General features: G+C 41.3%; 1 protein-coding gene across 2 annotated transcripts in view; it reads right to left on the reverse strand.

Moving 5' to 3' along the window:
- UBA6 (ubiquitin like modifier activating enzyme 6) overlaps nt 1-27,422 on the reverse strand; it is a 133,933-nt gene that overhangs the window by 42,985 nt on the left and 63,526 nt on the right. For both annotated transcript variants that reach the window (XM_073597820.1, XM_073597813.1), the window contains exons 15-20: nt 25,824-25,891; nt 24,138-24,216; nt 20,694-20,774; nt 18,443-18,520; nt 8,278-8,459; nt 3,705-3,810 (exon numbers count right to left, since the gene is read on the reverse strand). In XM_073597820.1, coding sequence (XP_073453921.1) covers nt 3,705-3,810; nt 8,278-8,459; nt 18,443-18,520; nt 20,694-20,774; nt 24,138-24,216; nt 25,824-25,891 — 594 coding nt within the window. The remainder of the gene's footprint in view (nt 1-3,704; nt 3,811-8,277; nt 8,460-18,442; nt 18,521-20,693; nt 20,775-24,137; nt 24,217-25,823; nt 25,892-27,422) is intronic.

The following is a 27,422-nucleotide window of genomic DNA, read 5'->3' on the forward strand; positions in this document are numbered from 1 at the left end:
CCTTCATGACCAGGCCATTTTTTTGCTATTGGGCACTTTGCTACTTTAACTGGCAATTGCTCAGTCATGCAATGCAACACTGTAAGCAAATGACATTATACTTTTTTTCCACACAAATCAAGCTTTCTTTTGGTGGCATTTGGTCACCGCTGTTTTTTTTTGAAATATAGAACAAAACAAAAAAAAAAAAAAAAACAAAAAAAGCAAAAACTGAACATTTTAAATAAAAAAAAAAACAAAAAACAAAAAAAACCAAAAAAAAAACCCACAGCATTTCTTCATAAATTTAGGACACTATTTATTCGGTTGTCTTTGGCAAGAATCCAAATAAGTATATAATAATTGTTTTGTGCAAAAGTTATATCGTCCACAAACTAAATTTTATATATATATATATATATATATATATATATATATATATATATATATATATATATATATATATACACACACACACACATACATATATATATACATATATGTGTGTGTGTATATGTGTGTGTATATATATATATATATATATACATACATACACACACATATACACACACACACACACACACATACTTAGGGACTTAGGGGGACTGCAATAGTGTGGTAGGCAATTTGTCGCTAGCTACTGCTGGCTGGGAGGTACACCAACTGACACTGACATCAATAGTGACACTAATACAGTGATCAGTGCCAATACTGTACACATAGAACTGGCTGGGAAGGGATAACATCTAGGGGAAATCAAAGGCTTAACCATGTGCCTAACAAGTGTAATGTGTGCTGCTTTTACTTTACTATGTGTCTGTCTTTTCTCCCTGCTTTGCATGCTATGAGGAAAGCTGTATACGCTCACAAATGTTAGCATTTGGTATAGTGTGTCTTTATACAAGTAGCCAATAAAGAATTTATATCAAGAGCACTCCGAGTTGCCTGCTATATTTACTATTAGCTTAATTAAATGTCTTGCTAAATTGCACCCTGGTACATTTTTGTTTTATGTACAGCAATCATCAGGTTCCTTTTTTATCCTCTTAGTTTGTAAGCTCTAATGAATAGGGCCCACCGATTTCTGCTGTATTGAATTATATTGTAACTGTATTGCTCTCATGTTGTAAAGGGCTGCGCAAACTGTAGGCGCTATATAAATCCTGTTTAATAATATTCTGAATGGGAAATGAATACAACTCCTGCTTTGCATTGATGTGCAATATCTCTCTTTCTCCTAATACTTAAAAAAGAAAAAATTTTGAAAAAAAATAAAATAAAATTTGGGATACTCTGCTTCCTTCTGTCAGCAAAGAGGTATCAGCTGTTGGGCACACATACTTGCAACATGGTCATACTGCATATTTCAGGATCTTTGCCATCCAATGTCATATTTTTGGACAGCACAAATTATTCGTCATCATTGCTCAATGGCGGAGGAGCTACCACAGTGCTAAATAGATGAGCAGGTCTAAAATAATAGGACTCGTGATAATTTGTTTGGTGTTTTCTTTTTTTTTTTTCGGAAAGGGGGGGGGGGGGGGGGGTTTCCGAATGGAAAATCTGCAGCAAAAAGGTGTGTGTGGTAATCACTTTGGTCATTCAAAAAGACAACTCACCATAAATGTACATTCTGTTTACATAAATGTATGTAAAGGTTCTCTGTTGGATAAGCATCTCGAAAGTCACCTTGAAGGCTTAAATATGCAAGCATGTGCAAATGTCTGTGCTAGCACTGTAAGAAGTCTGCCATTCACCTCCAAGTAGTTAGCTAGAAATCAAGTAAGTAATAAAGATACTAAATTCTCCCAATGCCTTTAAAGGTCAAGTTTACCTTTTTAAAAACATAATACATGCAAATGTTTTTGCAGGTAAAAGAATGTGCATTTTTTTTTTAAGCCTGCAGCAGAGTGCACTCACAATCAGCAGGTAACGGGTGCAATGTCAGGCTCCTGCAGAATCTCAGTATGGCTGTCTGCCCGTACCTCCCGGTACTAAAGAGCAGGAAGGAAGATCAATGAACTACTAGACTGCTCACCAGTGCTCTCACAGTTCACTTAACTACAAGCCGACTGCTGCGGTGTCAGATGGTAGTTGTATTTAATTCACTCACAAATCGCTGTAAATAGAGCACCACATAGCCACGCTCTTTGTAAATTGTGACAGAGGGTGATGGGAGAAGATATCACAGTGGGGGGATCAGAGGGGTGCAGGCAGGTGCTCTTTGATAACAAGTTACACCCTTAAAGCGTTTGTTACCCCAACATTTCTTACTCCTGATATGTGGCTGCTGCACCATGTACTTGTATGAAAAAGTATTGAGTTCTCCTTGTATTGCTTCCTTTGTGTGAAATCCCTGGTGTTCCTGCCAGTCCTTCTGCTTTCCTATTAAAACCTAACCCCACTAAGCAGGAGAACACACCGTGGTCAGTTCTCTAGCTATGCTGGGAACTCTGTGCCTTCCTCCAATGATCAAACTTGTCCTGACACAACCCCCCCTCCTTTCGCAGCCATTCACTGTGAAGCTCAGTATGCTTCTTCTCCTCCCCCCAGCTTTTATGTAGCTGAGAATAGAGGGAATGTGATCACTTATAAAAAAGGGAAAAATAAATAAAAATTTATAATGCATTTTTATATCTATACAAAAATGTTTTTTTTTCCCCCATTTCTCTTTTAAACTGAATGGGTTGTTTTACAAGGTGATCTTTACAAATCAAAATCACATTAATACAGGTGTACCATGTAACGTTACCAAAAAGGTGAACTTATTCTCTGTCTGCAAATGATTTACTAGTAACCACCACTTTTTTCATTTCAATCTTTACAGCCGAACTGTATTTTCTCAGAAAAGGGGGTGTGGGGGAGTAAAATAGCAAAATGGGATTCTAAAAACACATGTGAAGACCATTACAGCCATCCCAAATGGTCTACTGAATCAGTGACAAGCCAAATTCTATTATGCCCTGTACACACGGTCGGATTTTTCGATGGAAAATGTGTGATAGGACCTTGTTGTCGGAAATTCTGACCGTGTGTAGGCTCCATCACACATTTTCCATCGGATTTTCCGACACACAAAGTTTGAGAGCAGGATATAAAATTTTCCGACAACAAAATCCGTTGTCGGAAATTCCGATCGTGTGTACACAAATCCGACGGACAAAGTGCCACGCATGCTCAGAATAAATAAAGGGATGAAAGCTATTGGCTACTGCCCCGTTTATAGTCCCGACGTACGTGTTTTATGTCACCGCGTTTAGAACGACCGGATTTTCCAACAACTTTGTGTGACTGTGTGTATGCAAGACAAGTTTGAGCCAACATCCGTCGGAAAAAATCCTAGGATTTCGTTGTCGGAATGGCCGAACAAAGTCCGACCGTGTGAACGGGGCATTACTCTGTAATACTCAGTTCAAACCAAACTCATAGATCTCCCTCCAGCTTCAATCAGCTGGCTATAGACATTATTGTCTTAAATGCACAGGCAATCTGATCATATCAAAATATCTTCTTTTGGCAGACCTTCTTTAGCAGGTGAATGTGCTGCCCTTGAAAGATCGATTTTCAATATGGAAAATAAAGCAGCAGCACAGACTCCATGTAGAATGAGGAGTAAGAAGCACATTATCCTTGTGGGGACATCGTACTACCGGAGTACCCAAAAATATAAAAATCAACAAGGGAGTCAAATTACTGCAAGTGCAATTCAATCTTTTACTACTTACATAACTGTTGTAGGATTCTGTTAATCGAGGCACAATCACTTCTGTGTGTCCCTTCGTTCCCATTGTTCCTGAGTCAAGAAGTGGACGCAAGTTGGACACTGCCCGACTAAGAAAAAACACAAATCCATAACTTACATCACTCAACTGGTGTGTATTGATGAAGCCTAGATGTATAAGGGAACTCCTGTATAGCAAAAGGTCTGGTATTAGACCTAGAATTATTATTAGGCCTCCTACAAGGGAGGAGGGATTCAAATTCAACTTTTAAGTTAATGCAACTGATCTCTACAAGCAAACTTATACAGGAGCCCTGTACAATCTGCTTTCAGGATGTACAATATATTGTATTTACTGCATGTAAGTGTATGCGATCAGCTAAATGCTAAGAATATTGTCAATATGGTGAAGTTTTATTTTTAGGATTTTCAATGTACATGTATGTGAGGTTCCCACCAACTTATGTGAAAAATATGCTACCGTTTCAACCCTATTTTATCCTTTTCAGTTTGATCAGATCCTTTATCATTTCTACAAGCAAATAAATGAAGCCTAAAGAAAAAAAAAAAAAAAAAAAAAAAAAAAAAAAGTAGAAGAAGGGAAAAAATACACAACAGTGGTTTTGTGACTGGGTGCCAGACCAATGTATTCCCACTAGAATAGTGCTGTGAAAGGATAAAAAACAAACCTGTGAGACCGTTTGATGACCATGATGCGTAACAAAATGTCTAGTATCCTTAATGACCTGCACACAACATTCCTAAAAATCTGTAAACCATGGTTGACATATGCCTTCCCTGACCTTCCTTTGACAAGTGTTTTTAAACAGACACAGTTTACGGTCTTTTTTTTTCTCCTTTACAAAAGTGGGAGAGAGGGGGAAAGAAAGAGGGAGAGAAAAGGGGAGTGGGGAGAGAAGGGTCAGAGGGAAAGAGGGCAGGCATAGGGTGGGAGTTGAATGTCCTAGGAGGGGACACCAGGAGCTTCTAGAAGCGTGGGCCTCCAATCGAGGAAGGAGCTGGTAAAGTCTCTGGGTGATAAAAGTAAAGTCATGTAGAAAGGTGAGTTAGTAGGTGCTGTTTGTATAGGTCAGTGTGTTTCAAAAGCAACCATCCCATCAAGATTTTGTTATATTATTCTCAGGAATGGTTCTAAGGTGATGATAAAAATCAATGGGGACAAGAGACCTATTGGACACACAAGTGTCCAATAGGTGGCTGTTAACCCGTACCCTGGCTGTTGGGTTTGTGTAGAGAGTGCCAATACATGAGCATTTTGGCTCGCAAACCTAAATGTTGTACAGTTAGGAGCATAAAATCCCAGGCCACTCTATCATACACCTTCTCGGCATCAGTAGAGAGGTAAAAAGGTTGGGTATGCCCTTGGTGGATGCCCAATGAGTAAGATTAATAGCCTTAAATTGTATTGCCCCTCAACTCCAGACCTGGGACAAAGCTAACTTGGTTGAGTGATATTATATGCAAAAGCAAAAGGTTGCAGTTTGTTGGCTAGAATCTTGGAGTGGAGCTTCAGGTCCATAAATTGGTTAATAGCACGAACAGAGAGTAAAGCAAGTCATAGATGATTCAATTTTCTTTCCTTCCACCAGGACTTCCTCAACACAAACAGGGGCGGACGATTATTATGACATTATTTGGGGGCCTTGTACTCAGGACAACAGAGAAAATAATGTGGTAATAATTAAAGCAGTATTTGTTATACAAAATATGTTCATTTATCAGCTTATAAAAAATAAAAATTGAGCTGGTTATTTGTTAAAACCCTGTGCCAATTGAAAGCCTTATATGTGCCTAAAAAAAGCAAGTAGAATTAAAATGGTAAGCAAAATACATTTATTGTGAGCAGAAAGTAAAACTTTTAGAAAGAAGAATTAGAACCTTTGTCAGGCTTTTATTGCGGTCTCTGCCCCCGTTAGGAAGACCCACTCTCTCTATTTGTCATGCTTACCATTATCAATGAAAGTGAGAGTAAAGAAAATCCCCAAATTTTGGATTGTCCTCAGAACAAGAATTTTGGTGACATCTTCCAATGGGATCACTAGCTCTGGTGACCCACACCATGATGCCCTCACCTTAGGGGGATTTTCTCTTACTTCTCCAATCTCCCCAATGGGACACAGATGGGAAAAATAAACCTTACATGGGCCATCATTCTCCATTACTCTATCCAAAAGAAAAAAAAAAAAAAAGTTTTGCCTTTAGTTCTACTGAACGCATACTGAAATTTCAAAATTTTGCCTGAACATCCAGATTTTAATGGCCTCTGGTCGAAGGTGAAGCAGTGGAAAGAAAATTATTATTTTGTGGGCTTCTTTTTGAGCATGATGAGCAGTGTGGATACATGCAGAGTGTTCATTTACAATGGGTGACCTAGGGTATAAATAATTAGAGCTAGGCATCCATATGGAAATATTACCTGATCCCTATAGTTTCAGTTTTAGTCTGGGCATAGGTAGCTCTTTTTTTTTTTTTTTTTTTTCTTTGGCTGATTGAGAAAAAAAAAAAAACAAAAGAAAAAACTGATCCCCCAGCCACACAAGCGAGGTGGATGAAGGAATCTCTGTGCCTGACAGCTGGAACTACTCCGCCATCTAAATACACTGTATTGGGTTGCAGTAGTAAGGACGGCTATAGATGGATCAAAATCTGTCTGGTCCCTGCTGAACTGGCTAGAATTTCAATTCTTCTATGGCAAGCTTAAGGTTTTCCCTGACAAACTAATACAATCACCAAAGTACCAAACCACTAGCAATATTTAGGCTTTGGGGAATTTACATGCTTTGTTCAACTGCATGTCTGAGAAAACTTTGCCTCTTAATACAGTCTACAGCTTGTACTTACTAAAGTATTCGGTTGTAAACTGTTGATCCCTAATGGTTGTGGTGAAACTACACATTTTAGCACACTTTCAGGAGTTATAAAAGAAAAAACGCATGTAACAATAGTACCTTTATCCATGGCAAACAATCACATTTCTCATTAAACCTGACCTGTGACTCAGCCCCTATGACTAGGGGTTTGTGTTGCGATTTCCTCAACAACTGGTTCTTCAACCCCAGGACAGACACAGTGCTGTCCACATATACAGTATATTTCAGTAAATTGCGCAAGCACTGACATACCTGCAATTTGCTGCATAAAGATTATTAATAGGGGAGATGTAGGGCTTATTCACACTGCCGCTTCTGCCTTTAGTTTTTCTAAATGCTGAATAAGTTATCTGGGAAGTATAAACAACTTTTATGCCTCCAAGATCACTTTTTCCTGCATTTAGATCAGGATCTCCCTGTTTTACAGCAAGTTTAGAAGGGTTTGGCCACATTTACATGCTTTTAGTTGAGTGTCTAAATTGAATCCTGGGTGCACAGAATTATATTTTCCCTAAACATAGCTAATTCTTTTAAGCAAACATGAAAAAATATACAATCCCATTTGTGCATCTTTCTCGTACACCATATGTAAACAGTAACAGCTGAAGTAAAAGCAATGTCAACAAACTAGAGAGAAGTTTGTGTTACTAGATACATAGATGGTGGAAGTGGATGACCATGATGGGCAGGGTGGGTGGGTGGAAGTAAGGAATAGGAACTGGGACAGGAGAGTGGAATACTAAATAAGCTAATCGATAGTTCTGATGAGTGAAGGAAGGTCAGTGGTATATGCTCATACAATGCATGCTGTGCTTACTATAAAAGACAAATACAATGTTTGGCAGCTGCTAGGTGGAAGGAAGAAGAAGATGATCTGGAAACCAGAATCCCATTAAAACTATGGAAATGCCATTGAAATAATACAATGTAGTGCGAGTTGCACACAGCCTACAGTATAATACACTGTCCAGGTCACTGGTTCCTGACTTTTCCATGAGGCGATGCAGTAAGCCCCAAAATTTAAAAACTAATATTTTTTCAAAATGTACACAGCTTCGTAGCTCTGCTTAAGACTGGCATCTCCTTGCACATGGACAACCTGGGTATCGGCCATCACAGTTCGTCTCCACTCTTCACTGAAAATATGAAGAAAAAAAAAAAAAAAAAATCAGCTGCACTCCAATAAGATCTTCTTGAAGCCTTTCTAAAAATCGGTGATTTGACTGCATACAGTGATGTCTCCAACCTAGAACCAGTCTTCATTGATATGTTTCACCACTTCTGCCTTGTTTACAAGGATAGGGGGAAAGAAGGTTGGGTTTGGGTTGGAGACATCACTGTATGCAGTCAATTCACTGATTATTAAAAACTCTGCAAGGAGAGCTAATTGGAGTGCGGCTGATTTTTTTTTCTCATCTCCTCAAATGTGTTTTACTTTTTAACACGATCCGAGCCTTCTATTTTATTTATGAATCTGGACTGTTGCGAACTATACATACTGTAAATCTTTCCACTGTACCTGTTCGGCAAGAATGCCGACTACAATTGCTACAAATCTCTCCAAAAATTATTGTGGAAAATTTTATAAAAATATGATACAAAATATAGATACAAATATCAAAACATCAAATTACACATATGAATGAATTGGTCATCTCAGACATAAAAAATCTACAGTATCTTTACCTGTCTACATATCTTCTGGCCTCCACGTTGTCCAGTGCATTCACAATGACATCTTGTCTGAGGTAAAACTCATCTCTATAGGTATTCTCTGTGGCAGGACACACCTTATCCAATCGCGGTTCTATTTTCAACTCGGGGTTGATGTTTATGGTTGCAGCAGCAGCAGTACAACTTTTAGGTTTCTAGTAAGGTGGAGGGAAAAAAAAAATTAAAAAAAAAAAAAAAAAAAAAACTTTATATTAAGTTAACATGCAGAAAAACTTTAAAGAATGTGGTGGTGTCCACTTTAAAGCCCAAGCCCAACACCGGGCCCCTTTTTTTTTTTTTTTTTTTTTTTAATACTTACCTTTTTCTGAAGTCTTAGGCCCCATTCACACCTGCGCATTGTGCTATGTGCATTTTGTGTTTTGGACTTTCGCGTTTGTTGTGCAACAGCACAGGGCAGCCCATTCACTTAAATGATCTGCCCTACACGTGACAAACATGCATTTGATGCAATGCCATTTCTGAAGCACTCAGGTGTGGATGGGGCCTTGAGGATAGTCATGTAAATGCAGGGTCTTTTTTTCTTACAATATGCCCCTGAAATGATAAGTCCTAGATAAAGCAAAGGGTAGAACTGGCATGATGAGGATGTCAGTGCTTCTCTCAGCATTATTATACTATAAAAATGAAGGGCATCACGGCAATGCCTTCCCTCCAAAGGGGGATATGGTCATGTCACCCTGCATTTACATGATCGCCTCAGTCTTGGTTGAGTGACACTGGGCATCAGTCAACCCATCTTGTAGTAAAATAAGCACGGTGTGCGTTTATTAAATTAGGCTAGCCAATATTAGTATAGAAAAAGGTCCATCGTCAATAGTGATGCACCGATACTGGTATCGGTGTCGATACTAGGCATTTTCCCCGAGTATCGGTTCTCGCGAAAATGCTCCAATACCAAAAACCGATACCGGAAGTGACGTCAGCTGGGGGCGGGACGCCTCCCCTCCGGCAGTGGGGATCGAAGCAGTACATGCCTTACGGTGCCAGGACAGGGGGGCAGGAAACTTCTCAGCACAGTGGAAACAGTCCGACAACTGGCCACAATTACACTCCTGCTCCCGGCTGTCTTTTATCATTATGCAGCACCACCGTGATCCTCTCTTACCTCTGTAAACAAGAAGAGGGTGGGTGATGTCATAACTCCTCCCTTCATGTTCCTGCACACAGAGAGAACGAGAGCTGGCTGCTAGGCTGGCTGTTTGCTACCCAATGACAGAGTGGGTGGGTCGCCATGGGCAAGGGGCTGGAAAACATCAGCAAGTGTGTTTCTATAGTGTGAGGCAGCTGTGGAAGCGTCCCTGGAAGCAGAACCGAGCGTTGAGGGGAGCAAGTCCTGCAGACAGGTTAGTGTAGTATGTACAGTACAGTGTCAGCAGGGTACAGACCGGTCCTATACACTAGCACCATACAGTATATACAGACCAGTCTGTCCACTGACACTGTACATGTTATACACACACCAGTCTGTATATAATGTACAGTACTGTGTCAGTGTAAAGAGTGGTCTGTACCTAATGCCCTGTACTGCGCCCTCCTAACGCCCTGGTACGGCATCCTCCTGCCCACCCAGTGTTGCCTCCTCCTTCCCCCACGTCTCCCAATGACCCTCCCATCCCCATCCTCTCCCCAGCCCCCCAGCGATCACTGCCTTTTTCTTCTCAACTCTCCCACCGCACAATCCCTATTTCACCCCACCCTCAACCCCCACCCTCCCAAACCACCCCCCTACCTACGCGATAGGTATCGGTAATTGGTATCAGCGAGTACTTGCAAAAAAAAAAAAAGTATCGGTACTCGTGCTCGGTGTTAAAAAAGTGGTATCGGTGCAACCCTAATTGTCAACTAAATATATAAGCACAGGCATAAGAATACAATTAGTGGATGGAATGTTTATACGCATGTTGCTTTATTGACATAACAAAACAACTCAACACTTGCCTCTGAAAAATACCTCAGATTATTTACAAAGGCAACGATGTCTCCTGACCACAAATCATGTACACCTGCACACTGCAACCACACTGGAAAAAGGTACTGGTACCAATGTAAAGTGCTGCTGCAGTCTACTGCACATCTATCAAGACTAAAAGTGAAAGCTGGCTAAGACGCTCCATCGCAGTATGATTAATACCTTTCATTGTTTAAATCATAATGCCAGGAATGAATACTGCCATTTCTGTCTGAATTCACAGTAACATGTGTCAAGTGTGTCCCCTACTTTAATGTGTACAAATCATGGTTGTACAAGTTCAGCATAGCAGTGCAGATAACATAAACAGGCCACAATATAACAACTATGTCAGCAATAATGTAGCTATAAGTAATAAAGATCGACTGATTATCGGTACGGCCGATATTGGCACTGTCACAAAAATCGGTATCAGTTGCAAACTAGACCGATATTACTGCTATTGGTCTCCGCACCATCTTTTTGGGGTCTAGAAGCCTGCAGAGTGCAGACCCAGTGCGCAGGGGCGTGCGGGACACACGCATGACGTCAATACGCCTCCGCGCACTGGGCCTATTGAGTCCGATAGCCTCCCTCGCCTCGACGGACATGCCAGCCGGCCAGCCAGCAGTAAGCCACCCACCCACAGTAAGGTGCCAGGCCACTGAGGCCAGCCAGCAGCCACCCACAGCAGGGTGCCAGCCAGCAAGCCCACCCACAGCAGGGTGCCAGCCAGCAAGCCCACCCACAGCAAGGTGCCAGCCATTTTTAACCTTGCTCTTCAAGTTTAAATTTCGATGCAGATGGATGCAGAGAGAAAAAGTAAAAGTGTAGTCTGGGACTATTTCTATTCTCAAACATCTCCAGGAAAAGCAGCAGTGTGCAACACATGCACAAACAATGTGAGCATGGGATCAACAACTGAAAAAACAAAAATACGTCAAATCTTTGGGCCCATCTAAGAGTTCATCATGTTGAATTATAAAATGAAGCACAGAGAAAACAAACTGAATCACAAAGTGAAATACCACAGTCCCACCATAAAACAATAAAAGATATGTTTCAGAAAAAAAGCTAAGTGGCTAAATTCAGATGGAAGATCCCAACAACTGGACAAAGCAATCACAGAGATGATGGTTACGGATAACAAGCCATTTACAATGGTGTAACTCACTCTGCTGGCAACTCAGTCTCATTCAGGACTGACTGCTGGTCAGGATCAACAGAGTAACTAATGAGTCTTACATGCCACTTCATTGACAGCAGATGGACAAAAAGGCAGTTGGTGTTGAATACAAAGGTGATGCAAGGATCCCACACTGTGGAGTACATTAGTGAAATGTTTCTAGGCATGCTTGAAGACTGGAGAATAAACAAAGACCGAGTGATGCTTGTGCTTCGTGACAGCTGCACAAACATGATGAAAGGAATGAGGCTTGCTGAAGTGTCAGACCTCAGCTGCATAGCACACACCCTGCAACTTGTGGTAAAATGATGGTCTGTCCAGCCAAAGAGCTTTGATAGATATAATTGGCATGCTGAAGGTGAGGTGCGCAGGCCATTTCCACCATTCAGTCCTTGCCAAGCAGCGACTTCGGTGCATTCAGGCAGACCTTGGCCTACCCAAAAACAGCCTATATTCAGGCTATTCCAACACGATGGAATTCAACACTTCACATGCTGCAAAGAATGCTGGAACAGAAGAGAGCTCTGAGCATCTATTCAGGCGAACATGGAGGATATAGTTGTCCTACTGCTGATCAGTGGGACATTGTAGCCAATGTCATTGAGATCCTCCTCCCCATAGAGGAAGTGAAACTAGAGGCAAGTCATTAAGACTCATCTGTGTCATCTGTTATCCCATGTGTGAGAGTGCTGAAGAGACTTCAAGAGAATGAAGGACCCAAAACACGTGGCATTAAAACATTAAGGCAAGTCATGAGGGACAGCCTCACCAAACGCTTTGAGAAGCATGAAGAGAATAAAAATGTTGTGCTGGCATGTCTTTTGGATCCTCGATACAAGCATCACGCTTTCTCTTCGGATGATGCATTAGCCAAGGCAAAACAATGGCTGACAGAAGATCAATAAGAGCTGCTGGAGGTTCCTGCCGAAAGGTCAAGTGAAGGGCATGTTATTAATGTGGAAGAGCAGGATGCTGCAAAAACAGGCAAATGTCAAAAAAGACAACGAGCAGAAGAGAATCTTCATCGTGGTCGAATTGATGCGATGTTCAGCCTGTTATTGGGGCCTCATGCAGAGGATTCTTCTGAATTTGCATCAATAATCAGCCTGGATGATGAACTTCATCTCTATTTGAAGGAACCAGTAATTGACAGAAGTGGTGATCCTCTTCAGTGGTGGAATGAAAACAAGTCACACTAGAAAAGACTTGCCTCTCATGCTAGAATATACCTCTATGCCACTCCATCTGTACCAAGTGAGAGTGTTTTCAGTGAAGTGTCAGCAATATATGAAAAAAACAGAACCCGTTTAACAGGTGAATATGCTGAAATGTTATGCTTTCTGCACTATAATATTGTTCTACCTAACTGGGAGCATTGAAGAAAGTGTAGTAGTGTCAGTGCAGTGGGGCAGATTTAGTAAAACTGGAGCACTCAGATTCTGGTGCAGCTGGTAGCCAATCACTCAGCTTCTAACCTCAGCTTGTTCAATTAAGTTTTGACAATAAAACATGGAAGCCGATTGGTTTCTGTGCAGAGCTGCACCAGATTTTGCTCTCTCCAACTTTAGTAAATCTCCCCCTGTGTGTCATGTCCACTGTCTAGCTTTTTGCACTGCAGTAACAGTCAGTTATACTTTTTCTATGTTTTGGGAATGTTTAGCTTTTAATAAACATTAACATGTTTAGTTTATACATGATTTTTGAATAAAATTGGTGTAATTACTGAAAAGTTTTAACGTACAAAATATCAGCCAATAATATCAGCTAACGGCAGGAGAGGTGGCCAAAATATCGGCATCGCATCGCCAATGAAAAAACGATATCGGTCGATCCTTAATAAATAATAGGATTTTTATAACAGCTTACCTGTAAAATACTTTTCTTGGAGTACATCACGGGACACAGAGCACCACAGTAATAACTATGTGGGTTATAGGACACCTTTTAGGTGAATGGACACTGGTATAACCAAAAAGGAAACAGAAAAGTGCCCTCCCTATATAACCCCTCCCATACCGGGAGTACCTCAGTTTTTGTAGCACAGCAATATATACCACATATCCCAATAAGAGGGGAGGGATCTCTGTGTCCTGTGATGTACTCCAAGAAAAGGATTTTACAAGTAAGCTGTAATAAAAATCCTATTTTCTTTATCGTACATCACGGGACACAGAGCACCATAGTAATAACTATGTGGGATGTCCCAAAGCAATGCCACCTGAGGGGAGGGAGACACAAAGCAAATAGCCGCCACCAGGCGTCACCTATACTGCTGCCTGCAGCACACTGCACCCGAAGGTGGTGTCCTCCTGCCATCTTTCATCCATTTGATAAAATCTTGTGAATGTATGTACTGACGACCAAGTTGCGGCCCTGTAAATCTGAGCCACAGAGGCTTGGTGATGCACTGCACATGAAGCACTGACTGCCAGGGTAGAGTACGCATTAATCTTAAACGGAAGAACCCTTCTTTTCAGGCCATAAGCCTGACTAATCAGCTGACGAATCCACTTAGCAACAGTAGATTTCGATGCTGCCTGACCCTTTCTAGGGCCTTCCGGCAACACAAACAAAGCATCAGTTTTCCGTATCTGAGCAGTCGCTTTCAGAGAGGCTTTAACTACTCTCACTACATCGAGAGTGTAATAATTTTTCTTCTGCAGAACGAGGTTCTGGGAAAAAAGAAGGTAAGGAAACATCTTCATTCAGATGAAACCCAGACACTACCTTTGGTAAAATGGTTGGGTGCGGACGCAGCACGACTTTATCCTTGTGAATGATTAAGTATGGCTCTTTACAGGAGAAAGCAGCCAATTCTGATACTCTTCCTGCAGAGGTTATCGTAACTAGGAATACCAATTTCCTTGTCAAAAGGATCAAAGGAATATTCCATATAGGTTCAAAAGGTTGTCTTTGCAACACCGACAAAACCAAATTCAAATCCCATGGGCACAAGGGTATTCTAACTGGCGGAGTTATCCGAGTTACCCCTTGTATGAATGGTTGGACTAAAGAATGCGAAGCAAGCGGCCTTTGGAGAAAACACTGCCAAGGCCGAAACCTGACCCTTGATTGTACTCAAGGCCAGCTTCATTTCTACTCCTAATTGTGGAAAGGCCAAGATTCTTCCTATGACATACTTACGAGGATGCCAACCCTTGGTTTCACACCAAGTGACATAGGCCTTCCAGACCCTGTAATAAATGGTCCTTGATGCCAGCTTTCTGGCATTAATCAGGGTGGTTACTACCGAACCTGAAAGCCCCCGATTTTTTAGAATGTGGGCTTCAATAGCCACACCGTTAAATTTAGCAATTGTAAGGAATGTGGAATACCGGTCCCTGCGACAGCAGGTCTGGACGAGTTGAAAGAGTCAAAGACTCCCCTACTGCCATTCTCACGATCCCTGCATACCAGGGTCTTCTGGGCCATGCCGGGGCCACTAGGATTACCGGCTTCCCTTCTTCCCTGATCCTGTGAAGCAGCCGTGGTAGCAGCTAAACTGGAGGAAATGCATAAATCAGTGAAGACTGATTCCACGGGGTCACTAACGCATCTACTCCGAGTGCAAGTGGATCCCTTGTTCTCGCCACAAAGTTGTCCAACTTCTTGTTGAACCTGGACGCCAATAGATCTACGTCTGGCGTCCCCCATCTTTGGAATATGGCCAAAAAAGACATCGGGATGTAGAGACCATTCTCCTGGCAACAACTGTTGACGGCTCAGAAAATCTGCCTGGCAGTTTTCCACTACTGGAATGTAAACTGTAGATAGGTAAGGAACATGTTTCTCTGCTCATGACAGAATATGGTCCACATCCCTTTGGGCTGCGTGGCTTCTGGTGCCCCCTTGGTGATTTATATAGGCCACTCCTGTGGCATTGTCGGATTGTATAACGACAGAATTCTGCAACCTGGACGTCCATGCTATTAGAGCCAGACGTACTGCCCGAATCTCTAGGATATTGATGGGCAAGGTCTTTTGAGACTCTGACCACTTCCCTTGAGCAGTGGTCTCTTCTAGAACTGCTCCCCAGCCCCATAGACTGGCAACCGTTGTTACTACTTTTCATGAAACTGGAATGAAGGATTTCCCCTTCTGTAAATTCCTGGTTATCAATCACCAGTTCAGACTTCAGCGTACCTTCGGAGCCAGATTCATTGGATAATCCAAGGCTTGGATCCGTTTGTTCCAAGCAGACAGAACACTGTGTTGCAACAAAAAACAGAGAGAGAGGACAAAAGCGGGACTTTGCGTGAGACAGGTCATCGAGTAAATAACAATTAATTGGTCAGGCTCAAATAGGGTCGGCCTGTAACCAGTACAAATCTATAATCTATGGTGTAAATGATGATAAAGAACAATGGGCGTAATCGGCGAGCGGGAAATATTGGCACATGTAGTTACGCATCCTTGATATCTATGGATGCTAGAACCTCTCCTCCCCGTAGGGTGGAAACAACTGACCGAATCGACTCCATTCGAAAGGAGTGAATGTTTAGGAAGTGATTCAGATTCCTGAGATCTAGAATGGGTCTGACATCTCCATTTGGTTTTGGTACCATAAAGAAATTTGAATAAAACCCCATGGCCCTCTCTGCTGAGGGAACCTCTATTATTACTCCCTGATACAGTAATCGGTCCAGTGCCAGAAATAAGGACTTTTTCTTTACTGGGTCCTTGGGAACATTTGATCTTAGAAAATGCGATGGTGGAAACTCTTGGAACTCTAGTTTGTAGCCTAGGGTTACTACAGAGAGGACCCACTTGTCTTGGATTTCCTCTTGCCAAGTTTCTGAAAACCACTGCAGTCTTCCCCCCACCTCTATCGAGCGGGGGCGCCCCTTCACAAGGAAGCCTTGGGATTCTGTTTTGTGGACTTCTGACTCCAGGGCTTTTTGTCGCCCTATGCCTGGTTAGGAGGCTTGCCCTTTGCCCCTGACGGTGGAGGCCGTCGAGACTGCCTGGAGGCTGTTGCCCCAAACATCTGAGGAGAAGATTTAAAAGAAGGCCGCCTATTCTTTTTCTTAACCGGCAAAAGGGTACTTTTACCTCCCGAAATCTTTTGGATATACTTATCCAAATCTTCCCTAAACAACCTTCCTCCATGAAATGGAAACCCAGCCAAGAGCTTCTTGCATGGTAATTCGGCTGACCAGTTCTTTAGACACAGAATCTTGCGCATATGTATCAACATGAGCGCAAGGCGAGATGCCTGATGGATAGAATCCTTGATAGCGTCCACTGCAAAGTATAGGGCCCTAGGTAGCTCAGCTAAACTTTGGGCCTCTTCAGTTTGAGCAGGAACTTCTTTAATAACCTGCTTGAATTCATCCCAAAAGGCATTGACAGATGCCTATTGCTGTGACTGCAGGTTGTACTACCGCACCAGCTACAGCAAATGAGGCCTTAAGTAGAGATTCCAACTTCTTATCAGCTGGATCACTAAATACTTGTACATTGTCCACTGGACAGGTTAAACTCCTGTTCACAGAGGAGATAGCTGCATCTACCGCTGGCAAATCCCATCTCTTTGAGAACTTTCTCCATAGGGTAAAAAAATTGAAAATCTTTTAGGAGGAGAAAACTGCTTATATGGGTGATCCCAATCAGCATAAATCAGTAACTAACGGGTGCATAGGGAAAGCATGAGAACCCTGTGGGGGTTTTAGCGAACCCAAGGAGAAGGAAACATCCTCCATCTCTGCAGGAGGCAACTTATATCCAGAACGAACCAAGTCCGTAAGGGATTGGATTAGCAATTTCTGCAATTGCGAAGTTGAGAAAGATTCTTCAGACGCTGAATCCTCATAAGAGGAGTCACTTGAACCTCCTTCTCTCAAAGATACCCCAATATCACCATCATCTGCCCATTGTTTCGCTAAATACTGGAAGTTCAAGGGCAGGAGAAGGGGATCTGCTGCGTTTTCTCACCTCCTGGGAGGAAGCCACTAACATCTCGGCTATTTTCCCTTCCAAACAAGTCAGAGCCAAAGCCAAATCGTCCTTCGTGACGTATGCTGAGGCTGGGACTGTGGAGGTAGCCACAATGCCTGTAAGACAAGATGGCTCAGATTCGCCAGATGCTCCAGGTCCTTCAGGGGATGATGGAACTGCAGGCATGCGACTAGGAGCCTCAGGCTCTGGCCGCATCGACTTTGCACTCCCCCTGATGAATTACCCCTCCTGCGGGAAGACATAGTCCTAAGCACAAAAAGCAGGGGTACTAAACAAAGTGCATCTACTGCCGAGCTTTAGTCTAGCAATTACATAACATGCTGCTATAAATGCTCAGTCTCAATGCTGAGTAAAACGTGCCCCTTGAAAATGCCTGTATCCACACACCCATACAGCTTACATGCTTGTGTGCTCTGTGTCCCTCCGTCAGCCAACCAGACACTTCCAGAGTGCAAACCTTTTTTTTAAAGCCAGTGAGCCTTTTGCCTGTGCCTCGTCTAACGTGCACTCCGGCGGCGTCTAAGCCACGCCCCCACATTCCGGAACCCCGCCCACTTTTTTAAAATAAAAAAAATTCCTTTCCCCACACTCAGCAGGGTGTGTGTGTGTGTGTGTGTGTGTGTGTTTGTGTGTGTGTGTGTGTGTGTGTGTGTGGGGGGGGGTTCGTCTCAGCAGGGGGGAACCTGACCTCCTGAAACAAAGGATGGTCCCCCAAAACCCCTCTGATAGCTGACAGTGCTGGAGATAGCAGTGCTGCCGTAGGAGCCTTTGCTGACACTGAGCACAACAGGGAAAGCCTGATTGGACACTCTATAGCTTCAAAGGCACAAAATACCTTTTCATGAAGAGCTAAAAAGAGCAAAAATTGTCAGCATATACATGGTCAGTAAATCAAAATAACCAATCAAGCTGTGTATTTATTGGTTTGCCTTGCACTCAAGCATAAAAAGACATTGAAAACATTAGTCTAGCGTCAATGGTAAATGTGCTAACAGCTCTACCAGAAGTAGGCCATGTAAACATACCTGAATGTGGTGAGGTCGGAAGAGAAACTGCCTGTTCAAGTTTGATTTTTCAATCAAGTCAGGGTCAGTGACTGTGACCTATAAGCAAAACAAAATAACTGAATATAATATTTAACTTCATTTTTTTATTACTGGTGCATAAAGAAGAGATGTAAAAAAAATTTAAAAAATTGAGAATTTTAGGGCTATCTGAAAACACATGCTGAGCAAATACCAGAATATATTTGTACTGCTCACTTATGAGTTTCAAGCAAATTAAAAAAAAAAACAAAACACAAAACTAAATCAAGTATCAGCCTTTAAGTAACGTGTTACAATTCATATTTTAGCTTCTCATATCACCAAGGCAGACAACGATCAGAAGCGGCCCTCTCTTTAAACTCGTGTTGTAAAATGTTGTCATCAGGTAACAGAAGATATTGTCTGTAGATGTACAAAATTGCTAGAAAAGCTGAAACGCATAAAAATCTACTTCATGTGTGTTTGTAATGCTCAATTTACGCATGCTGTTATCTAAGGAGTGAATACAGATACTGGTGATTCAGTTTCTGGAAATCCTCCACAACACCACTACCATATGACTGCTACAGATAATGCAAAAAAGATCATGTACTACCAAACCCTGACTCCCCCCCTTTACATCATCCACTACTATATCATATTACATATAAACTATGGTGAATGATATGCCACTCACATGTCACACCAATTCAAATTTAGAGATAATATGGTGCATTAACCAAAAGGTAAATTCACTGTTCACCTTGCAAGTGAATTTGTGCTCTGCATGTATATGAAAATCACCGGCAGGCCCTCTATTATAGTTAGGCATGCCACACTGTATAACTTTTATAAAAACTAGGCATCTATACATCTTTTTTTTTTTAGAGCGATCTTCAGGCCGATCACGTGACTTGCGGCCGCTGTACACCTCCGATGCATAGCTACTGCAAGAGGGGCCGAGATCTCCCGCTGATGTCAGCCAGGGAGGTCACATGGCCGCTCAGTCCCTCCTGCAGTAGCCCTGGAAACCGGCTGAGAGTCACGTGACTGGACTGAAGATCGCTCTAAAAAGATATTTACATGCCTCATTTTTACAAAAGACTTATACAGTGTGGTATGTTTATTTGTAATAGAGGGGCTGCCAATGACCATTTATAATTTTTTATTTTTACTAATAGCGACGGGGGTGGGGGGTTGGAGACAGAGACACAGACACAGAAATGGAGGGGGTGAGGGGGAGCGAGGAGAGCTGAAAATTGACAAAGGGATAAAGATGACCACTGTGGTTAGGGCTCAGCAGCTCATTACAGTTTAGAGAGTGGCAGGTTACACAGCACAAGCAACGTGCGGTTTAATATGCTTTAAAGGGAACAGGAGCGCTATTTTTTTTAGGTTAATAAGCACTTTGAATTCCGTAAAGAATACCCAATCACGTGCAGGGAAAATTTTTAAAAAATGCATTTTTGCTTGCACATGATTGGCGAATGAAGGTCAGCAGAGCTTACCCTCATTCACTTATTTCTGGGGCCAATTCCCTTGCAGAGTCGACAGCATTTGCCTTTAGTAAGTAAACCCCAATGTGCTTCAAAGTAAAGAAGTACTCCAAATATAATGTTGCTTATCGTCACTAATCTCTAATGCCCTCTACACACGGTTGGACTTTGTTCGGACATTCCGACAACAAAATCCTAGGATTTTTTCCGACGGATGTTGGCTCAAACTTGTCTTGCATACACACGGTCACACAAAGTTGTCGGAAAATCCGATCGTTCTAAGCGCGGTGACGTAAAACACGTACGTCGGGACTATAAACTTTATTTATTCTAAGCATGCGTGGCACTTTGTCCGTCGGATTTGTGTACACACGATCAAAATTTCCGACAACGGATTTTGTTGTCGGAAAATTTTATATCCTGCTCTCAAACTTTGTGCGTCGGAAAATCCAATGGAAAATGTGTGATGGAGCCCACACACGGTCGGAATTTCCGACAAGGTCCTATCACACATTTTCCGTCGGAAAATCCGACCGTGTGTACAGGGCATAACAGTGGACTCTGGGTCAATGAGCAAAGGAAGCAACAAGATGAACAATCCTTAAGAAGCTACACAGAGGAAACAAAAAGTTATATGAAAGATTTTGGTTTTAGTAGAAATCCCCTTTTAAAAAAAAGACACATAAAAATTGTGCAATGGCCCCATTTATACTAAAAACCAAAACAAGGATACCCTCTATGGGTCAAATGCTTACCAATCCTCTCTCTGAGCCACAGCCAACCCCAAGAAGTGCAAAATTTTTCAGCATTTCACAACCAATAGCACCGCATCCAACCTGTAAACAAAAAAAAAAACCCAATGTAGTAGTACTATGAGATGCAAAATCCTTCTTGAAACAGACCCTATTTTTTAAGGGCAGCAATAGCTGTTAACTAGATCCAATTTACATACCAATTCACCCTTTCATGATCACAGGCCACTGAAGCCTAGATGCCCACACCATATTTTAGAGTTTACATAAGCATTGGTTAACCTGACAAGAACTCTGATGATTTTTTTTTTTTTTACTTAAATCATTTTTATAATTTTTTTTTTAAAGACAATAGACCTTCATTTGGTACATGGTTTTAATAAATATGCTCCTCTTTTTCAAAAAGGAGAACATGTACAAACAGTGCAGCCTTTAAGGCATCAATATAGATTGCTATATGGCCAGCACAGCATATCACTTTTAATAGGAGGCACAGTATCACATGTAGTAAAAGATGTATATCGATGCCATAAATCAACTTTTTGTACAGAAATTACAGAACATGAGAAGAACAAATCGGCCCTTTGATGTTAAAGCCTGACCAGAGTGGTGTCTTTTTTAATAACACAGTTCATAATTATTATAATAGGCTTTTGCTCTAATCAACATTTGTATTATCTTTTTTAGCCATAAGGCCATGGGGTTATTTCTTGTACATGAAATTCTATACAGTATTTGAATTTAAGATTTAAGTTGTTTTATACAGTTGTGCTCATAAGTTTACATACACTGGCAGAATTTATGATTTCTTGGCCATTTTTCAGAGACTATGAATGATAACAACAACTTTTCTTTCACACATAGTGTTTGGCTAAAGCCATTTATTATTATCAATCAACTGTGTTTACTCTTTTTTAATCGTAATGGCAACAAAAACTACCCAAATGACCCTAATCAAAAGTTTACATACCCTGGTGTTTTTGGCCTGATAACATGGACACAAGTGGACACAAAGGGGTTTGAATGGCTATTAAAAAGGTATCCATCCTCACCTGTGATCTGTTTGCTTGTACTTAGTGTGTGTGTCTAAAAGGTCAATGAGTTTCTGGACTCTTGACAGACCCTTGCATCTTTCATCCAGTGCTGCACTGACATTTCTGGATTCTGAGTCATGGGGAAAGCAAAAGAATTGTCAAAGGATCTGCGGGAAAAGGTAGTTGAACTGTATAAAACAGAAAAGGGATATAAAAAGATATCCAAGGAATTGAGAATGCCTATTAGCAGTGTTCAAACTCTAATCAAGAAGTGGAAAATGAGGGGTTCTGTTGAAACCAAACCACGGTCAGGTAGACCAACTAAAATTTCAGCCACAACTGCCAGGGAAATTGTTCAGGATGCAAAGAAAACCCACAAATAACTTCAGGTGAAATATAGGACTCTCTGAAAACATGTGGTGTGGCTGTTTCAAGATGCACAATAAGGAGGCACTTGAAGATAGATGGGCTGCATGGTCGAGTCGCCAGAAGAAAGCCATTACTATGCAAATGCCACAAAGTATCCCACTTACAATACGCCAAACAGCACAGAGACAAGCCTCAATCCTTCTGGCACAAAGTCATTTGGAGTGATGAGACCAAAGTTTAGCTTTCTGGCCACAACCAAAAAAACACTACATTTGGAGGGGAGTCAACAAGGCCTATGATGAAAGGTACACCATTCCTACTGTGAAACATGGAGGTGGATCACTAATATTTTGGGGATGTGTGAGCTACAAAGGCACAGGAAATTTGGTCAAAATTGATGGCAAGATGAAAGCAGTATGTTATCAAAAAATACTGGAGGAACATTTGCATTCAACCAGGAAGCTGCGCATGGGACATACTTGGACATTACAACATGACAATGATCCAAAACGCAATGCCAGGTTGACCTGCCATTGGCTTTAACATTGATGTTAAAGGGGGCAATACACTGTATTAGGAACTGGGGTATGTAAACTTTTGATCAGGGTCATTTGTTTAGTTTCTGTTGCCATTATGATTTAACCCCTTCCCGCAGACCGTGCGCAGATATGTGTACTCAGCTTTCCGGGGCTATACCGGGATGATGCCCGCAGTTGCAGGCATCATCCCGGTACCATTGTTTACAGCGGGCGATCGGCTATCCGAGTATAACAACCGATGCGGCTAAAAGCCACTAGGCTGTTATACCGGGGAGGAGCGGCAGGGGACATCCCTCCCGCCGCTCTTACCGGGCCTCCCGTGTGATCGGGAGGCCCGGTGTCCAATCGGCTGCCTTCGGCGTCTGGGGGCGGGCTGGAATGAAGCTGTGGGTGGCTTCGTTCCAGCCTTCTCAATGTAAACGCGGAAGCGACGTCATGATGTCACTTCCCGTTTACTCGGCTGCCAATGGCGCCGGTTTTAAAAAAATATACAGTATTCAGAATCGCCGTTTTCGGCGACTTGAATACTGTGAAGTGCAAAGGAGGATTCGGGGGTCTTTTAGACCCCCGATCCCTCCATAAAGAGTACCTGTCACCACCTATTACTGTCACAAGGGATGTTTACATTCCTTGTGACAGCAATAAAAGTAAAAAAAAAAAAAATTTATACACAATTTATAAAGTATAAAAATAAATAAAAAAAAAAAAATTTTTTTAAAGTGCCCCCGTCCCCGCGAGCTCGCGCAGCGAAGAAAACGCATACGGAAGTCGCGCCCGCATATGTAAACTATATTCAAATCACACATGTAAGGTATCGCCGCGATCATCAGAGCAAGAGCAATAATTCTAGCCCTAGACCTCCTCTGTAACTCAAACCTGGTAACCGTAAAAAAAATTTAAAGCGTCGCCTATGGAAATTCATAGGTACCGTAGTTTGTCGCCATTCCACGAGTGCGTGCAATTATAAAGGGTGACATGTTTGGTATCCATTTACTTGGCTAACATCATCTTTCACATTATATAAAAAAATTGGGGTAATTTTACTGTTTGGATTTTTTAAAATACATGAAACTGTCCCTTTTCCAAAAATTTGCGTTTTAAACACCGCTGCACAAATACTGTGTGATATAAACTATTGCAACAATCTCCATTTTATTCTCTAGATTCTCTGCTAAAAAAAAATATATATAATGTTTGGGAACTCCAAGTAATTTTCTAGCAAAAAATATGGATTTTAACTTGTAAACACCAAATTTCAAAAATAGGCTTAGTCATGAAAGGGTTAAAAAGAGTAAACACAGTTGATTGATAATAAATGGCTTCAGCCAAACACTAATCATGAGTGAAAGAAACGTTTTTGTGTTCTCATTCGTATTCTCTGAAAAATGGCCAAGAAATCATAAATTCTGCCAGGGTATGTACACTTATGAGCACAACTGTATATATGATGAATTTAACAGCACTAATTTACAAAATAAATAAATATATACCAGTAATATACATACCATGAAAACATTCAAGTTGTGAATCTTCTTACAAAATGTGTCTCCAATGCAAGCTCTGAGAGCATCGTATCGATCTCCCCTACATAAATAATATATATTTTGTTACAATATCAACAATCAACTAATGTATTTCTGTTCAATGATTTTGATTATTTTCAAATGGTAGCACACTACAGTCCAGAGCAATATATAGTGGGTTAGCAAGGCACACAGGCAAGTCAAAAAGTAGAAGAGGTAGACAAGATAATAGACATAATTTGACCAGTATATGAGAAGGGGACTGAGTAAAAAGGAGCAAGAAAAAAAGAGAAACATAAGAAGAGAGCGGAAGAGGGTCATAGGGTAGGGGAGGAGCATCACAGAATATTAGATGATGGCTCATCAACTTCAGGGGGATTGAATGGTTGCTCACAGGTCTAGAAGGTGCGATCAAAGTCTGAGGGCATGAATTTCGACATCTATGGGTCCCATGTTTTGTGGAAAGTATGCATGGTGTTGGCAAGTTTGGCAGTTAATGTATCGTTCATGAGCATCCAGTGTATTTCACAGCTTCAAGGAATAAGGTGTTAGTCAGCCTCTAGGAGTATATGTAACATATCATGGATCTGGTTCCACAAAGCATGAACCATTGGACAGGTTCACCATATGTGGTTACAAGTAACCAACTCTGAGTAGTCCCACAAGAAGGTCCCAGCATGACTTGGAGAATAACGTGCAACTCGAGTCAGAATTAAGTACCAGCAGTAAAGTAATTCATAATTAGTTTGGAGAGCGAGTATGTTCTTGGAGCAAAAGTTAGTAGTTTCATATATTTGTTGCCATTATTGTGGTTCAAGGGAAATGCAGAGGTCTGATTCCCATTTCTGCATATATGTGTGATGAGGGGATGTGGAAGCAGTAAGGAGTTAAGAGTATAGTCAGGAGATAAAGCCTGGGGGAGTTGTGGGTCCTTACAACAATGCCTTTCAAAAGGCGTCATGGATGTCACTGTGATTGGAAAAAAGATTAGAGACTGCATAAAATGTTTAACTTGCAGGTAGCAAAATAACTTGCAGTTAGGGCCACACAAGGTCAAGAAGGCCCCTAAATGTATTTCAAAAGGTTATTACTTAAAAAATTCTTGCCTAGGGCAGAAATCGTCCAAGTAATGTTCCATTCAATATTCACAATGCAGGATTTTTCTTTCAGCCCAGCTTAATCAACATGATTAGCAGATTTATCATCTCATGTGATCCAAGTAAGTGGCAGTCTGGTAAAACTAACTGTTTGTGCCTTCCTAGATAAAGCATTACAAATAGGATTTGTGTAACGGTTGTTCTGCAGTCTACCAGTTTATATGCATACTGGTAAAGCTATACAGAAGTTATCCATATGGTTCTCATTATTAACCTAGCCTCATCAAGTGCCATCAACGTTGAAACAGAATTTTGCCATTCAAAATTGTTTTCAATTTTAAATGGTACTCAAAACCATTACAGTAATGTGCAACACAACCATATTGCAGCACATGACAATGCACATGCCATGTATCGTGGTACACTGCATTAGAAAAAAAGGGTCATTACTTTTTTTTTTTTTTTTGCACTAAAGTGCACTACCAACCCATTCAAAATGTAAAATCCAGTAACGCCCATGTACACAAGCTCATACAATCCAGCAGATAAATGAAAAACAAAAAAATGATACCTTGGAAGGAATTCTTCTTTGCCGATTAGTTCCAGTGGTTTGACAATCTCCAGGACATCCAGAAATAGCTGGAGAAACACCAAGCAATGAATCTAAATTAACCAAGTACTTTAAGCTAAATGTATAGGAAGTATATGTGAGAAAGCAAGTGAATACATAGAAAAACAAACAAGATGAGACACAAACCTCTTCTACCTATGCAAAAATTGGTACTTGGGTTTTATATGCAGTTTTATGGCAGATTAAAGCGACACTGTAATTATGTACATGCTCTAAATCTATGAAAAGTTCATTTAACCTCCGAAGGATATTTACCTGAATAGGATTTTGGTTATGGCAAGAAAGGAAAAAATGCACTGAAGCTAATGTACCTTTTAGGTCTTGGTCAACATGCAAAACATTGGGGTTGCCAAACAGTCATGTTCAATGCATCTGGTCTTTACCAGAATGCAGAATATAAGGACTATAGCTACTATCAATGTTAAAACCCAACTCAAGGTCTGTCCCCCAAAATATCTCTTTCTTACAACAAGATGTCGGGGTCGAGAGATACCCAGCATCACTCAACCTGGGGAACTGAGAACTGTGAATGTACAGCATCATAAGCCTGGCCTCTACGGGGTGTGATGAACGTGTCCTTCATTCACTGTGTAATGAAGCAGCCTCGCTCTGCACCATCATTGAATCAAGAGGCCTGCCCACCGCCCAGAGAAGACCAAATTAGGTAGTGTACCCAGTGAATCATGTAACAGACCTAAAAAGACTTTAAAAAGCAAGCATAAGAAAAAAAAAAAAAAAATCATAAAACGTGTTAGGGGCCTCCAGGGTACGGAGGTTGGGCTTTAGAGGATAAGTTCACTTTTTAAGAAAATAAATAAATGCACATTTTTTTGTTATTTTTTAACCTGTAAACCACTGCACCACCGATCAGCAGATCGCTGGTGCTATGCAGGTCTCCTGCAGATCTGTCAGTGTATCTGTACATCTTATACGGGCAAGCGAATACAATCTGACAAGAAGAATTAATGAATTACCACAGCACTGTGGTAGTTCATTGAGATCTTGCAGTTAGACTTAGTTTTCATCAAATAAGATGTGTCACGTGAGGAAGAGGGCAGTTACACTGTGATGGATTAAAAAGAGAACGATATGCAAAACTTTTTTTCCCACCCCATCTTGGATAGAGCAAGGGAAGGTTATAACCACACCAGATTTTTTTTTTTTCACCATCCATTTCCCATTGTGGAGATTTCCCTTCACTTCCCGTCCCATAGCCAAACAGGAAGTCAATGGAAAACCCTGCAAATTAAGGGAATTTCTTGGGGCCTCCCAGGCCACCAGAATTAGTGTCCCCATTGTAAAAATTTCCCCTCTATTACCTTTCTTGGGACAACCCAAAACTTGGGATTTTATTTTACTTTCACTTTCAATGATAATGGTAAACAGGACAAATGTGAGTCTCCCTAATGGGGGCACAGAATGCAATAACAACTGACAGGTGTTCTAATGCTTCTGCACTCTGTCCAAAACTAAAAAAAATAAAATAAGTTTTGCCTTTAGTTATACTTTAACAACATCCTACGAGATTTTGTTAATTCA

This window comes from Aquarana catesbeiana, linkage group LG01 (genome assembly GCF_042186555.1).
Source record: "Aquarana catesbeiana isolate 2022-GZ linkage group LG01, ASM4218655v1, whole genome shotgun sequence".
NCBI lineage: Eukaryota > Metazoa > Chordata > Amphibia > Anura > Ranidae > Aquarana > Aquarana catesbeiana.